The sequence below is a fragment of the Dama dama genome, chromosome 18 (assembly GCF_033118175.1).
Source record: "Dama dama isolate Ldn47 chromosome 18, ASM3311817v1, whole genome shotgun sequence".
Classification (NCBI taxonomy): Eukaryota; Metazoa; Chordata; class Mammalia; order Artiodactyla; family Cervidae; genus Dama; species Dama dama.
In genome coordinates, this window is record NC_083698.1 from 34661213 (window position 1) to 34677957 (window position 16745).

At 36.6% G+C, this 16745-nt stretch overlaps 1 protein-coding gene across 3 annotated transcripts in view; it reads left to right on the forward strand.

Moving 5' to 3' along the window:
- The window catches only part of SEMA3A (semaphorin 3A), a 506000-nt gene that overhangs the window by 469267 nt on the left and 19988 nt on the right, over positions 1-16745 (forward strand). For all 3 annotated transcript variants that reach the window (XM_061165131.1, XM_061165130.1, XM_061165132.1), the window contains 3 exons: positions 2914-2955; positions 8156-8313; positions 10881-10948. In XM_061165131.1, coding sequence (XP_061021114.1) covers positions 2914-2955; positions 8156-8313; positions 10881-10948 — 268 coding nt within the window. The remainder of the gene's footprint in view (positions 1-2913; positions 2956-8155; positions 8314-10880; positions 10949-16745) is intronic.

Consider the following 16745-nt stretch of genomic DNA (forward strand, 5'->3'; position numbering starts at 1 on the left):
TCTGCAATTCCGTAGCACATAGGAGGTAATTAAAACCACAAGAGGGGATAAGCCATCAGAAAAAGAATGTAGCATCCAAGGAGGAGTGGATAGGAGTCAGTAAGGGAAGGCAAACATATGAAGAATGACTAGAGATAGAAAAAACTTTGAAAAAATTAAGAATAGTTAATAAAGAGTTCCAAGGCACAATGAAATCTAAATAGAGGAAGCAGTCAAGAACTGAGTGGTCACTAGTGCTATATCAAACAGGAAGTTCAGTAATAACAATAGACTGAAAGCTTCCATTCAGCACCACAGGTTGTCAGTGATCCCTCCTCCTGAAAATCATAGGACTTCTCTCTAGAGTAAGGCCTAGACTCAGCGGGCAGAGGGGTGAATGGCACTGAGTGAGACATGAACCAGTAAAGGTGGAGAGTATAGAATAATCAGGTTATTTTCAAATAAAATACAGATAAGCTTGACGTGTTGAGGAAAACCTTTTTTTAAAAGATGGCTCCCTGTATCTCATACAAATTCAGTGGGAGGAACAGAGTATAATAGGGAGAGTAAAAGAGATGAGAGAAAGAGGGAAATTTGTAGGGAATTCATTTGTTCATTCCATTATTTAATAAATAATTATCAAAAACTTGTAATTATAGTTGACCTTTGAACAACTTTGGGGGTTAGAGACACCAACCCTCTGTTCAGGGGAAAATCTGAGTATAATTTTGCAGTTGGCCCCCCATATCTCTGGTTTTGCATGCGTGGATTCATCCAACTGTTGATGGTGTAACACTGCAGTATTAACTGTTGAAAAAAAAAAATCCATGTCTTTGTGGACCCGCAAAGTTCAAACCTCTTTTGTTCAAGGGACAACTGTAGGATAAGCAATCCCAGGTATATGGCAGTGAACTAAACAGCCAAAAATCCTTGTGCTAAATTAGCGCTGGGTGGTAGGCGATTGGGGAAGGCTTGGGGCAAGGAAGATAGTTAAGAAAACATGACATGCCTCTTCCACTATCCTCACATCCTATCAGCCTAACCTATAATTCCCACTGTGTATCTTTCACTTCTTTTCCCCATACTTCTCTGACAGGCAAAAGGGCAAGCAATAGTCACAACTAGGGGTCTGGGAGATTTAACAGCCCTGTAATGATGCAATGAGTAACTTTTCTTGGTACTAACCTCAGTGGATAGCTTTGAGAGAGTCATTGTCTACTATCCTCAGATTTTCTCTCAGTGGTGACTTATGTGACCAGCCTTTTTATTGGCTTTTCCTCCTTCCTCTCAGTCCTCCTCCCTACCTTTAGATAAGAACTTTGAGGCTTAGGAAGAAATGCATAAGACACAAGATAAAATCACCTATAAATCATATACTTTTAAAAAGTCATATATATGTATTTCTAGATAGTGATAAGCACTGAAGAGAAAACCTGAAGCAAAGGAAGGATATGGGAATGTGTGTGTGTGTGTGGAGTGTATGTATGTGCATGTGAGAGATAGGAGAGATTTGAATAAACACTATGTGACAAACATGTTTGTGAAGTATTTTACATTTATTAATTGATGTAATCATCATAGCAGTCCTATGCAGCAGATACCATTGTATTTATTTTTCAGATGAGAAAATTAAATTAGAAATAGTTTCTATACCACACCTAATAACCTTCTGACAAGATTTGTGTTGCTACCATTTGAATTCACACAGTTTGAGGCCTGAGTCCAACTCTTTACAATTTCTTCAGGACATAACTTCAGGCACTTACAGAGAGAGAACGTCTAGGATATTGTTCATCCCGTCTAAGCCTCCTTCTCATTACCTTTCTCTAAAACCGCCCAAGCCATCTCTTGTTAGTGTTGTGTTTGCCACCAGTGAAACAGGATGGATCGGAGTTCCGTGAAAATGAATCTAAGAGAACATACTCAAACGTGTTTAGGTAAATAGTATTTTGGTGGTCTGAGTTCATCAAAGAGCAGCATTTATTTATGCAGCCTACATATGCTCATAATAGGCTTTAACAGAATACTTTAATAAGTGTCCTAGAGATTATTTCTTCTCTAGTCATGACTTCTCTAAATTAGTCTGTTGGTAGAAATTAAAGAGATTATGTTCTTCAGCAGAGACCTGAATGTAGACCTTTGCACCTTAAATAGTCATTTTAATAATAATGAAGCAATATCATCTCAACCAAGCTCGCGCAGTTCTTGCCAGCTGGAAACCGGATCTATACCCTCAGCTCATCCTTGGTGCTATTAGGAGCTGGTCTGACATTCTCACCTCAGCCACAGTGTTCTCCAGTTGAACATACAAATTTTCACAGAACCCCAACATCAGACGGGGCTATTCTCAGACCATGATGAACCAAAACAGTAACAAGTCCATTCTGTAATCATGTCTGAACACAGAAAAGAACATAAACATTGTCCAAACTATAAAAATGAACAATCTCCCTATCTGCCCTAGTGGGTGATTGCTACTTTCCCAACAACTGCTCTAGTTTCACTCTGTTTTTTCCTTCTTCTAAATAAAATTTATGAAGATACCTAATCATAGAATTACCTTTGCTTTGTGACAGCATCCAATTTAAAGCAATACCCTACTTCCTGGAACCCTCCCTCAGATCACCTCACACAAGTCCAAAACATATGAAGTCCTTTCCATCTCTCTCTTACTGAGTCTCCCCACAGTCTCCTTTATCATAGTGAGCAGTCCACCCAACTTGATCCACAGGTATGTTCTTGATGTTCTTTAACTGGAGGATGCACATATTGTCTGCTCACATAGAACACTTGTCTATGCAATTTCTTTCATACGTTTTATTTTTCCCAATTATATTGTTTATTGTAGGCACTAAAGTTATCTTTCTGAAAGTTTATGTTGGCATTCTGTAACTTTTCTAATTGAACATTTCACATTTTCTTTTTCTTCTTTAGGAACCAACTACTATTTCAGCAATGGAGCTTTCCACTAAGCAGGTAATAACATTATATATTACAATTGGTAATCTATACTTTGTTAACTTTGTTTCAAATAGATAAATGTATTTATGTTCCATCAAAATTTATAGGTTTATTAACAGCTGTTCAAAAAGCAAGAGGAAAAAAAAACATTCTTACTATAAATAGCAGAATGAAAGTGAAAGTGAAGTGGCTAAGTTGTGTCCAACTCTTTGCGACCCCATGGATTGTAGCCTATCAGGCTTCTCCGTCCATGGGATTTTCCAGGAAAGAATACTGGAGTGGGTTGCCATTTCCTTCTCCAAGAGATCTTCCCAACCCAGGGATTGAACCCTGGTCTCCCGCATTGTAGGCAGACGCTTTACCATCTGAGCCACCAGGGAAGTCTAGCAGAACGAAAACTAAAGATAATTTCATTGCCCTCATTCTTTTGACCAGTCTCATATATGTCCTATGGGTTTCCCAGGTGGTGCTAGTGGTAAAGAACCCGCCTACCAATGCAGGAGCCATAAGAGAGGCAGGGTGGATCCTTAGGTCAGGAAGACCCCCTGGAGGAGGACATGGCAACCCACTCCAGTATCCTTGCCTAGAGAATTCATGGACTGAGGAGACTGGCAGGCTGTGGTCCATAGGGTCGCAGAGAGTTGGGCAAGACTGAAGCGATTAGCACCCTTGCACACACACATGTCCTGGAAATATATTTATTAGACCATACGCATGCAATGTCGCTTCAGTCGTCTCCGATTCTTTGTGACCCTGTGTACTAGAGCCCACCAGACTCCTCTGTCCGTGGGATTTTCCAGGCAAGAATACTAGGGTGGGTTGCCATGTCCTTCTCCAGGGAATATTCCCAACCCAGGGATTGAACCTAGATCTCCTGAGACTCCTGCATTGCAGGTGGAGTCTTTAGTGCTGAGCCACCAGGGAAGCCCTCTTAAATCACTATTTATTGTAAATTTTCATTTATAGTATTTCTTTCTTGGCCATTGTAACATAATTTCCTCAGTAATAACTGATATTTTCATCTGTATATCCTTTGAAATAACATAGGTGAGTGTTTCAGAATACAAATAAATGTATAATTTAATTTACATGTATAAACAAACTATTATACAGGCTAATAAAATCATGCACTGGACAGTGTATCTTTGGAGAATTTTGACTTAGTTAATTTTACATTTTCAGTAGTATGAGCTAGAGAAAACATTTAGTTTGGCTAAATAAAAAGGGAAACAGCAAAACAGTCACTGCCAAATGATAAATTATTAAACTCCTTGAATTCAAAGCTTGAGAACAGCATGTTAATAGTCTTCTCATTCCTGTTGAATGAATGCTTTGGCAGGACTCTTAAGAAATGCAAGTGAATTCTAAATGCTGAATGATAATGGCAAAGCAAATATGATTTTAACTTCTAATGAATTATCTTTTCTGCAAAAATGTTACCTAGCCTTTCTATGAGTATATCAAAGTTAACTTTAAAAAAGTGGCTTGGATCCTGAATTGAAATTAATTATTAAATAACCTAGGAGAAATAGTCAAAAAGTAGTTGGGAGCTTCTCACTCACTGAAGTGAAAACTCACATACAAAGTTGTTTAATATGAGCCTGATTTGGCAGATCTTATTTCTGATGGCAAATCTTACTTACATGTTTTATCTCTAACCATGTTATTTTTTGTCATACAAGATGCTAAAATACTGTGCTGGTAAAACTTAGTAGATACCTTTTCAACACATTTGTATCAAACTACATTGATAATCTCCAAGATATTTAGAGAAATCCAGAGTGCAGATATTATTGACCTGATACTGTTATCTTATACTTCATAAGTATGTGTTCACCTGTTCTTGTAATCTAAAAATTGTCAAATGTTGGCAAGGAAATCCGGGGAGTTCCAGGATGGGAGCTAGACTGGGATATTCTTTCCTATAATGATTTTTAAAACTATTTACTTATTCTCTGCTGGACTTCATCAGTCTTAATTACATTGCATTCAGTTTTGTAAACCATCTGTTTCTGTTTTAACATTTTTTAACCTACCTTAAGAATGGCCCATTAAATGCAACACATTTTACCAAAAAACAAAAACAATTTATCAACCTAAAATACTAGGTTAGAAGAAAGTAACTCTAGCCTTCATTTTCCATTACTGGAGTTTGATTTCATTCAGATGTGACTCAATTTCCTTTATGCTTATGGAAATTTTAAAAGTGAGGCAGTAGTATCAAGAGGGACAAACGTGTTGCAACTAATTTTATGGATAAATGGACTCATATCCTGCTTATGACCTGCAACTTGTTAAGAAGGATAGTGAGAAAGCCTGTGGTGATGTTAAATTGGGCAGAAAAAGCACATCAGGTTATTTGCTGGTGACTGGATTATGCTCAATGGTGCCTGCAAGCCTCCCATACATTTCATTTAGATGGCATAATTTATTTTCAAATCATTAATAGTACAGCGGAATAATTGTAAAATGAAAACTACATTGATTGTACTAAGTTTTTGCCATTTTATTGCACTTTAGGTTTTCATTACAATGATTTCAGTTGCCATATTTTTTATTTCATATTTTTCTCAGGTATTATTTCTCCCATTTTCTGCTAAAGGGATCTGACAGATGTAGAATTTATTATTTGGATAACAACTCCTTTATTACTCAATGCCATGTTCTTAGAAATCTATAAGTATGAAGTTTTTTCATGCTTCTTAAAAGTTATTGGTCAGACATAGAAATATTTTTCTTATGTATGACCAGCTTGTTCAATTGCTTTTTTAGTTATGTCCACAGTATATGGTTTGGCTTATCTAATATTCACCAATGCCAGACATGCTTCTAGATACTGCTACCTCATTTTAACTAATTTATCACTTAAATATTATGGTGGTTTCTTTTTTTTTTATCACATTGAGATTTCTTGCCTTCTTTTTTTTTGCCACTTAATTTTTTTTTTAATTTTTAAAAAATTTTTTAATTTTTTTTTAATTTTTACAGAATTTTTTGGTTTTCTGTCAAACATCAACAAGAATCAGCCATAGGTACACCGTGTCCACTCCCTCTGGAACCTCCCTCCATCTCCCTTCCCATCCCACCCTTCTAGATTGTCCCAGAGCCCCTGTTTGAGTTCCCTGAGGCATTTAGCAGGTTCCCAGTGGCTCTCTATTTTACATATGATATTGTAAGTTTCCATGTTACTCTCTCCATAAATCTACTCCCCCCTCCTCCCCATACAATCTAAGGTCATTTTTTTAAAGGTGCTTTTGGAAGAGAGAAATAATAGGAGGGAAAAAAGTTCTTTCCATTAGTTAAGTTCTCTGTTAACAGTTGATCATAATTTGAGAAATATTATCACATCCAGGTTCTGTAGATGCTGTAAGAGGGGTACAAATCAGTCTCATTTTCTCTCAACAAAAAGACTTAATAATATTTCATCTTTTACTCCCGGAGACTTTAGCTGTCATTTCTTAACTTGCTGTGGTTTATAGCATCTTACAATATAAAAGTACAAGGTGAATATACTGAGAAGTTGAACATCTATAATGTATGCCATATTCCATACTGGAATATTATTTAAAATAAGTATTCTTCACTTTACTGGAATATTATTCATACTGGAATAGTATTTAAAATAAATATTCTTCACTTTACTGAAATGGTTAAGTAATATTTATCAGGATTACTACCTCCATAATAGTTCAGTTTTTATTGTATTATTTCTTCCCCCTTTCCCCTGTTTTGTGTTAATATATAAGTAAGTTGGTTAGCTTTAAGCCTATAATTATTTTCTATAAAATGCTCCTTACCCTCAATAATTTCTTAGATTCTAATAGATACTTTATCTTCATTCAAACATTATCTGCCATATGTAGTCCATCTTTGAAAGCCAACTAGAAATGTGATTTGAATTACATCCATTGCTTACTGATAGGCAACTTGTAATACTAAAAGAGCACGCCATGGTTCCAAGATGGGCTTTTCTGTAACTATTCTTTTCTATAGTGGAGAAATTAAAATACACTTTTGGGGTCTTTTTTATATGTACTATCGTGTTTCAGTACATAAAATTTTTCACCTTTACTTAATATTTATTATAATTATTCAATCATCTAGTACAAGAAAAGGGAGCTAGTATAGTATATAGTTTACTATATAGTGATAGTAAAATGTAGAACAATCACAAAACAGTTTTATTTGTATTCCATTTTGTGTTGACATAAATTTGCAACTCTTATGCTACATTGGGCAACTTTGTTAAAGGTATTTTTTAACTTGTATTGAAAACCTAAATTAATCACTGCTAGAAAACTTTTTTCCCTCCAATTCTAGCTCCTTTGATAACTTCAAATTCATTGAGAATAACGCCAGCATAGATGTTTTATTTGGATGCATACTTTGAAGCTCTAGTTAAACATGCTTATTTTATGAATAAGGAAGTTAAGTGTTAGGAAAATTATGTGAACATCCCAAGATCAACAGAGAGTTAATGTCAGGCAAGACCTAGAAACCAGATATGTTGATACTCAGTATCCCACTTTTTTGACAAGCTTTTTGTTCAAGTCCATGGCACCAACCAGTGTGTACTTGATTGCCTTATATGATGATCTTTGAGTGAGAAGTTAATTGAGTACTTTTGTTTAAAGTAGTCTTCTGGAGGTAGTGCAAAGGCAAGATGATTAAAATTGAGCAAAGCTCCTTACCGATACAAGCACCAAAACTTCACCCTTCCCCTTCTTATAGGAGGGCAGACTGAAAGGGAAAGTACCTAAGAGTCGAAAGCAAAAGATCCCTGCCTCAAAACCAATCAGAATACATGGCAGGGTAGGTAATCTGGTTAGTCAGAATTATAAACAGCAGAAGTTTAAAAAGCAAGCTAAGAGCAAACTGAAGGTTTGAACTTTACATTGCTCAGTAATGTCGTTTAAAAATTTTTTATTTTCATGAGATTTAATTGACATGTAACTACTCCTGTCTTCCTTTATCTTCCCTTATAAAATATCCCTGTTTCAGTCAAATATATGGATTTTGACCTTGCTGTATTTTAGATGGTCACATTTTCTGCCAGGCCTTTGAAAAAAATTACCAGAAATGAAATATTTTAAACCCTCAAAGATAAATGTATGCTTGCTAAAATATAACATTTTCTTTCTTTCTTCTTTTTTTAAGGAAAAAGATATTTAAAAAACAAGGTAATTTTTGTCCTAACAGTAAACTCTTTCCACAGCAACAGCTCTATGTTGGCTCCGCCACAGGGCTCACACAGCTGCCCTTACACAGATGCGATATTTACGGGAAAGCCTGTGCGGAGTGCTGCCTCGCCCGAGACCCTTACTGTGCCTGGGACGGCGCCTCCTGCTCTCGCTATTTTCCTACTGCAAAGAGGTAGGGGGACTGCTAGAGATAAATACACTGTTCGACATTTGTCTTATCTGATTTCAGTTTTGGAACAACTTCTTCATATAAGTACATCATCTCTTTTTTTCTGTGTATAAATCAAGGTGTTATAGTTCAGGGAACTCTTAGACATATCCTAAACTTCTACACAAACTGGGTTTACTTTCGTTGTAGAAAACAAAAACACCATCTTAATTTGGCAAAATAAGCATTTCGCTGTATTCTTTACTACTCACTCAAGGCTACCTGTTCTCCTTTATATTCACCAATATTTAAGAAACAAGCAATGACAGATGAAAGTAATATACAATACTTACTAACACAAATCTAAAGATTAACGGTATGCACATCAACCTGTTGAAACATTTAATAGAAATTAGTATTATTACAGTGATGCATTACAAGGGCAGTAAAATTGGCTTTGTTTTTTATTGTAACTAATGTTTTACAAGAAGCTGTGAACATGACATTTTTCATTGCTAATGAGATGTGTTCTACAACATTTGGATCATTTTAAATGTTTTAGAAAATATTAGGAAAAAGAAATAACCCAAATATCTAATTAAATATTTTGATTACACATTAGATATTATTGACTGTAGTGTTAAATTATCTACAACTTAAAACTTTCATATATTCTGTCCATATATGTTAAAACACAGTTACCTTGTTAATAATAATATTAAACATAAATGTATTAACCAGTCCATTTACTAAATACTCAATTTTCTTAAGCCTTCAGTATTCAGAATTGAGAAAACGTATTTGTATTACTTTCATGTACCTATCGACTTTGTTGGAAGTTTAAATTTAAAACAAAAACTTAGTGTGGAGATAATGTGTTACTGATCAAAGAAACCTTAAATATATTAATAAATAGCAATATGATATTTTCACAGCAATAAAATTAAATTAATTAAGAATAAGGCTTTATGCCTCTTAAGTCATTTAGCTCTAGAGGACTTTAATTGTTGCTTAAAAGTGGAATTCATGTTTGAACTAAAAATGTGTGTTAATTTCATTCCATGTGAAATGTATAGCTGCCTAATTTAGTAATAATTCATTTGAATTTTAAGCTTTTCTTAATGAAAAATAATATAAAAATAACATCATAACTAAATCTGTAATAAGTTAAAACCTGGATATTATTATATATTTGAAATGTTTACCGCATACCTAGAATCCAAGATTGAAGGAATTACAATTAACACATTTTTGATGTGCCTTGCAGATTTTACCTAATCCAATTTCATGTGTCTTTGAAAAGGGTGTTTAGAGGCCTTACAATTTATATATTCTTTGTGATGGCATTTTTCGAAAGCTTAAATGGCAATTCCGTCCCAAATGCTTTGTGGTTCGTGTTTCACAAGTTCTTTTGTTGGCTCAATTTTGAAATGTGCACCATCTGTTTGATAGTGTCACCAATACTACAAATAGAAATTTATAAATACTTGGGACTTCTAAATTTATGAATACAGTAACAAATTCCATGTTTGCAGTTCTCAGTGGCCTTTGTGAGAACTTTTTTCAGGGTTGGTAACTAACTTTGCAGCAAGACAATACCCATTAAAATAGATGCAGTATACAGTTGGGCAAGTGTCCCCGGTCTTTTCCAGTCACTTACCCACAAGCAGTCTCCATTTTTAGCCTTTTACTTGAACTACACACCATGTTTGCACCACAATGGCTGGAGACAACCTCCTTATTCCCAGTTAACTGTTAGCAAATTGTAGAGAGAAGGTGCCCAGAATGTACTATAACAAACATTATCTGAGCAGTAGAATGCAGGAGAATTTAATTTCAGGTTTTATAGCAAATTTGCTTTTCTTTTAGAGGTAAGTTCGTCTTCTCTCTCACCTTTCTCATAAAAGGAGACTTGCTCCTTAATATTTGTTGCTGTTTTGTCCTTTTAGTCACTTCATAAATAAATTGGTTTGTAATCATAACTATGTAATCATAAAAGAAGTATTTTATTTAAAAAAAAAGGTTGATATAGCAACCAAAAGAAAAATTACAGACTAAATTACAATATAATTCTTTATCTTAATACCAAAGTTTAACAAAAATTAATTTAAGGAATTATGTACAAATATTAAGACAAAAATTCATATTTTTAATTTTCAATCTTACTCCTTCATTAGTGATTAGGGAAAAAAATTAATTCTATTCATTGAATAAATGGGTTGCTTTTCTATATTTTGTTTTTTCCTCAGAATTTAAGGTATTAAGAATTTTGAATTTTTTAGATGTTAGGTTCTTATTGATTGACATTCAGTAGCAAAAGAACCCATGAATTTCCTGTTATCAATACCTTGAGACTTTTAATGCACTGTTATTTATTTAGTGCATTTATATACTATTTTCCATTTTGATCATCTTGGAGACTACTCTTACAGGTATAATGAACTGCTTTAAAAACTCTTTTAATCATATGTATATTCATCTCTTCTAATAAACTCCTGGGATCATTGATTTTGATTCTTCTCAATTCTTATGACAAATCCCCAAGAAGGAACAGAGATACCAGTAATACCTTTTAAATATAATTGTTTTAGACGCACAAGACGGCAAGATATAAGAAATGGAGATCCATTGACCCACTGTTCAGACTTACAACACCATGGTAAGTTACAACATTTTTAATCTTTCAACCTGTTAGCACTAGGATAAAACCAAAAGCAGCAATATATATGATACAAGTTATACACCTCTGCCAGAATACTTAGAGAAGTGCAACTGAAGAGAAAGCACATCTTGTGGAAGAAAATTATAATGAACACAAAGCACTGAATTATATTTTATTATTGCAGGTGGATAAGTTCAAGATATTAGACCCTTATGAGACTTGATGCTCAATTTTCAAATTAACCAAAAGAAGTCAGGTTTAAGTATACACTTTTATATATAGTTGCAACCTGAGTAGTAGGCAACAAATATATTCATTTAAATATATCCAAGAAGAAAGTACAGTCTTAAAATAAGTCATGCAAATTTTTCATTTATATGCTGATAGTATAGACCCAGTACATTCTTCCTGAGTATCCTACTCAAGTAAAAGATAGTTTGGATGGCTTCACACTGATTTACCAGTAGGATATTCCCCTGAACCGGGGGATTTTGGATCAAGTTCATTTTCTGCTTTCTAAAAGATGTCAAGTTGCTTATTTAATGATGAAATATCAACCAATCTTTATTTAAAATGAAGTAAAATTGTAGTATATCCCATTCCTCACACTTCAACCCTTTACAGAAAACAAAATTAATTAGGCTATGCTTCCCTCTGCTGGGAAAACTAAGCAATGACATCACTGCTTATGAAGAGCTGTTAAAAATGGCTAACATATCAAATGTAAACATATTATATGTAATTTGACATAATTATCCTATTAACTAATTATCCTATTAATATCCTATTATCCATAATTATCCTATTGACTTTTTTGGTGCCTTTTACATTAATCTTAAAAGAAGGTATACTGTTTTTATCAATTACTTGAACTTGATCTACTAATTGTGTGTAAAGAATATTCATGGGTCATTCAGTTCAGTTCAGTTCAGTTCAGTCGCTCAGTCATGTCCGACTCATTGTGACCCCATGGACTGCAGCACACCAGGCCTCCCTGTCCATCACCAACTCCCAGAGTTTACTCAAACACGTGTCCATTGAGACGGTGATGCCATCCAACCATCTCATCCTTTGTCGTCCCCTGCTCCTCCTGCCTTCAGTCTTGTCCAGCATTAGGGTCTTTTCAAATGAATCACTTCTTTGCATATGGTGGCCAAAGTATTGGAGTTTCAGCTTCAACATCAGTCCTTCCAATGAATATTCAGGACTGATTTCCTTTAGGATGGATTGGTTGGATCTCCTTAGAGTCTTTTCCAACACCACAGTTCAAAAGCATCAATTCTTTGGCCCTCAGCTTTCGTTAGAGTCCAACTATCACATCCATATAACTATTGGAAAAACCATAGCTTTGACTAGACAGACCTTTGTTGGCAGAGTAATGTCTCTGCTTTTTAACATGCTGTCTAGGTTAGTCATAACTTCTCTTCCAAGGAGCAAGCGTCTTTTAATTTTATGGCTGCAGTCATCATCTGCAGTGATTTTGGAGCCCAAAAAATAAAGTCTGTCACTGTTTCCACTGATTCCCCATCTATTTGCCGTGAAGTGATGGGACCAGATGCCATAATCTTAGTTTTCTGAATGTTGAGTTTTAAGCCAACTTTTTCACTCTCCTCTTTTTCATTTTGATCAAGAGGTTCTTTAGTTCTTTTTCGCTTTCTGCCATAAGAGTGGTGTCATCTGCATATCTGAGGTTATTGATATTTCTTCCAGAAATCTTGATTCCAGCTTGTGCTTCATCCAGCCCAGCATTTCTCATGTATTCTGTTGGCTATACTCTGCATATAAGTTAAATAAGCAGGGTGACAATAACCAGCCTGGACATACTCCTTTCCCTATTTGGAACCAGTCTATTGTTCCATGTCCAGTTCTAACTGGTGCTTCCTAACCTGCATACAGATTTCTCAAGAGGCAGGTCACATGGTCTGGTATTCCCATCTCTTTCAGAATTTTCCACAGTTTATTGTGATCCATATAGTCAATAGAGCAGAAATAGATGTTTTTCTGGAACTCTCTCACTTTTTCAATGATCCAGCGGATATTGGCAATTTGATCTCTGGCTCTTCTTCCTTTTCTAAATCCAGCTTGAACATCTGGAAGTTCACAGTTCACGTACTCTTGAGGCCTGCCTTGGAGAATTTTGGGGATTACTTTGCTAGCATGTGAGATGAGTGTAATTGTGTGGTAGTTTGAGCATTCTTTGGCATTGCCTTTCTTAGGAACTGGAATGAAAACTGACCTTTTCCAGTCCTGTGGCCACTGCTGAGTTTTCCAAACTTGCTGGCATGTTGAGTGTAGCACTTTCACAGCACCATCTTTCAGGATTTGAAATAGCACAACTGAAATTCCATCACTTCCACTAGCTTTGTTCGTAGTGATGCTTCCTAAGGCCCACTTGACTTCACATTTCAGGGTGTCTGGCTCTAGGTGAGTGATCATATCATCGTGATTATCTGGGTCGTGAAGATCTTTTTATATAGTCTTCTGTGTATTCTTGCCACCTCTTCTCTTAGGTCCATACCATTTCTGTCCTTTATTGAGCCCATCTTTGCATGAAATATTCCCTTGATATCTCTAATTTTCTTTAAGAGATCTCTAGTCTCTCCCATTCTATTGTTTTCCTCTATTTCTTTGCACTGATCACTAAGGAAGGCTTTCTTATCTCTCCTTGCTATTCTTTGGAACTCTGCATTCAGATGGGTATATCTTTCCTTTTCTCCTTTGCTTTTTGCTTCTCTTCTTTTCACAGCTATTTGTAAGGCCTCCTCAGACAGCCGTTTTGCCTTTTTGCATTTCTTTTTCTTGGGGGTGGTCTTGATCCCTATCTCCTGTACGATGTCTCAAACCTCCGCCCATAGTTCTTCAGGCACTTTGTCTATCAGATCTCATCCTTTGAATCTATTTCTCACTTCCACTGTATAATCGTAAGGTATTTGATTTAGGTCATACCTGAATGGTCTAGTGGTTTTCCTTAGTTTATTCAATTTAAGTCTGAATTTGACAGTAAGTTGTTCATGATCCAAGCCACAGTCAACACCCAGTCTTGTTTTTCCTGACTGTATAGAGCTTCCCCGTTTTTGGATGCAAAGAATATAATTAATCTGCTTTCGGTATTGACCATCTGGTAATGTCTATGGTTAGAGTCTTCTCTTGTGTTGTTGGAAGAGGGTGTTTGCTATGACCAGTGCATTCTCTTGGCAAAACTCTGTTAGCCTTTGCCCTGCTTCATTCTTTACTCTAAGGCCTAATTTGCCTGTTACTCCAGGTGTTTCTTGAATTCCTACTTTTGCATTCCAGTCACCTATAATGAAAAAGACATCTTTTTTAGGGGTTAGTTCTAGAAATTTTTGTATGTCTTCATAGAACTTGTATGTCTTCATAGAACTGTTCAACTTCAACTTCTTCAGCATTACTGGTAGAGGCATAGACTTGGAATTGCTGTGATATTGAATGGTGTGCCTTAGAAACAAACAGGTATCTTTCTGTCATTTTTGAGACCACATCCAAGTACTGCATTTAGGACTCTTTTGTTGACCATGATGGATACTCCATGTCTTCTAAGGGATTCTTGCCCACAGTAGTAGATATAATGGTCACCTGAGTTAAATTCATCCATTTCAGTTCATTTTAGTTTGTTGATTCCTAAAATGTCGACGTTCACTCTTGCCATCTCCTGTTTGACCACTTCCAGTTTGCCTTGATTCATGGACCTAACATTTCAGGTTCCTATGCAATATTGCTCTTTACAGCATCAGATTTTGCTTCCATCACCAGTCACATCCACAACTGGGTGGTGTTTTTGATTTGACTCCATCTCTTCATTCTTTCTGGAGTTATTTCTTCACTGGTCTCCAGTAGCATATTGGGCACCTACCGACCTGGGGAGTTCATCTTTAAGTGTCCTATCTTTTTGCCTTTTCATGGGGTTCTCAAGGCAAGAATACTGAAGTGCTTTGCCATTCCCTTCTCCAGTGGACCATGTTTTGTCAGAACTCTCCACCATGACCCATTCCTCTTGGGTAGCCCTACACTGCCTGGCTCATAATTTCATTGAGTTAGACAGGGCTGTGGTCCATGTGATCAGATTGGTTAGTTTTCTGTGATTGTGGTTTTCAGGCTATCTGCCCTCTGATGGAGAAGGATAAGAGGTTTATAGAAGCTTCCTGATTGGAGATACTGAGGGGAAAACTGGGTCTTGTTCTGATGGGCAGGACCATGTTTAGTAAATCTTTAATCCAATTTTCTGTTGATGAGTGGAGTTGTGTTCCCTCCCTGTTATTTACCTGGGCCCAAACTATGGTGGAGGTAATGTAGAAAATGGGGACCTCCTTCAAAAGGTCCCATGTATGCACTGCTCCCCTCAGTGCCCGCAACCCTGCAGCAGGCCACCGCCAACCCACGCCTCCGCTGGAGACCCCTGGACACTCCTGGGCACGTCTGGGTCAGTCTCTTATGGGTCACTGCTCCTTTCTCCTGGGTCCTGGTGCTCACGAGGTTCTGTTTGTGTCTTCCAAGAGTCTAATTCCCAGTCCTGTGTAAGTTCTGGCAGCTCTATGGTGGGGTTAATGGCGACCTCCTCCAAGAGGGCTTATGCCATACCCAGGTCTGCCGCACCCAGAGCCCCTGCCCCTGCGGCAGGCCACTGCTGACCCGTCCTCCACAGGAGATGCTCAAACACAGTTCTGTCACAGTCTCTGTGGGATCTCTGGGTCTATTCATGGCTCATAATTGTTAAGAAAGAAAACACATTGTACAAAGAGCACCCAGCAACATTCAGAAACCTGGTTGCCTTTCTGAAGGTCCTTGTTGTGTATCCTGCATGAGTTGCTGTGTAATTTGTGAATGCCTACAATGTCGTTTGGGAGATGCCAATAATAGGAGATAAGTGGCCTCATATTGAACCTATATTTTGAATCCATTTTCCTTATAAAATTTTCTTCTCTGTTTATTTGCTTTCCTACCTGTTACTGTTCTCATTATGAAGAAAAAAATGCCACTGGATAAGAGCAAGAATTTTTGTGTTTATACAGATTTAGTACATTATTGATGTACACTCTGATTAAATTTTTCAGAATGTCAGGTCAGTTTATTTCTCTTCCTTGGTTCTTAATTCATCACAACAAAAATTTTGAGCATTGGACTAAAGGGTTAAAAACAACTGACAAGTTACAGCTCAGTCAGCTCAAGCAGACAGATACTTTATTAGACAGACACTCCTAAGACATGTGAGCAGGCTTACCCCAAAAGGAGCTCTCTTCATCCTTCCTGTCCATCCCTCTTGGTTTCCCCCTTTTGTACTTCCAGTCTGCTCCTTTTTGTTATGCCCAGTGCAAAGTAGGGCTTATAGTCACCACCAATCAATGAAAGGGAATGCAGAGGGCATATGCTCAAGGCCAATTGACAATTCCAAGTTACAACACAGTAGGCTATGTTGTTTATGCCTTCCCATATGTCTTCCCATAATTCACTCTGTTATAATTAGATGTAAAATATTCACAAGCCCATTATGGGCTCCAAACTGCCTTCTATAAGGCAGTTTGACTTATTTTGTATCCACTGTGTGCCTAAGTCACCTGTGCAGAAGTTGAAAAGTCTCTGTGATTATCTTGTAGGCTCTCTGTGAGCTCTCCTGGGTGTGCCTGGGATGGAGTTTAGAGGTCAGTTTTCAGTCAGGCCTCCCCTTGTTGCTTATCCTACCTAACAAGTTTTTGTCCTTATATGGATTTAGCACATTGTTGACACACCCTCATTAAATTTTTCAGATGGCATATTTCAGTTGGACAACAAAATATTCCCT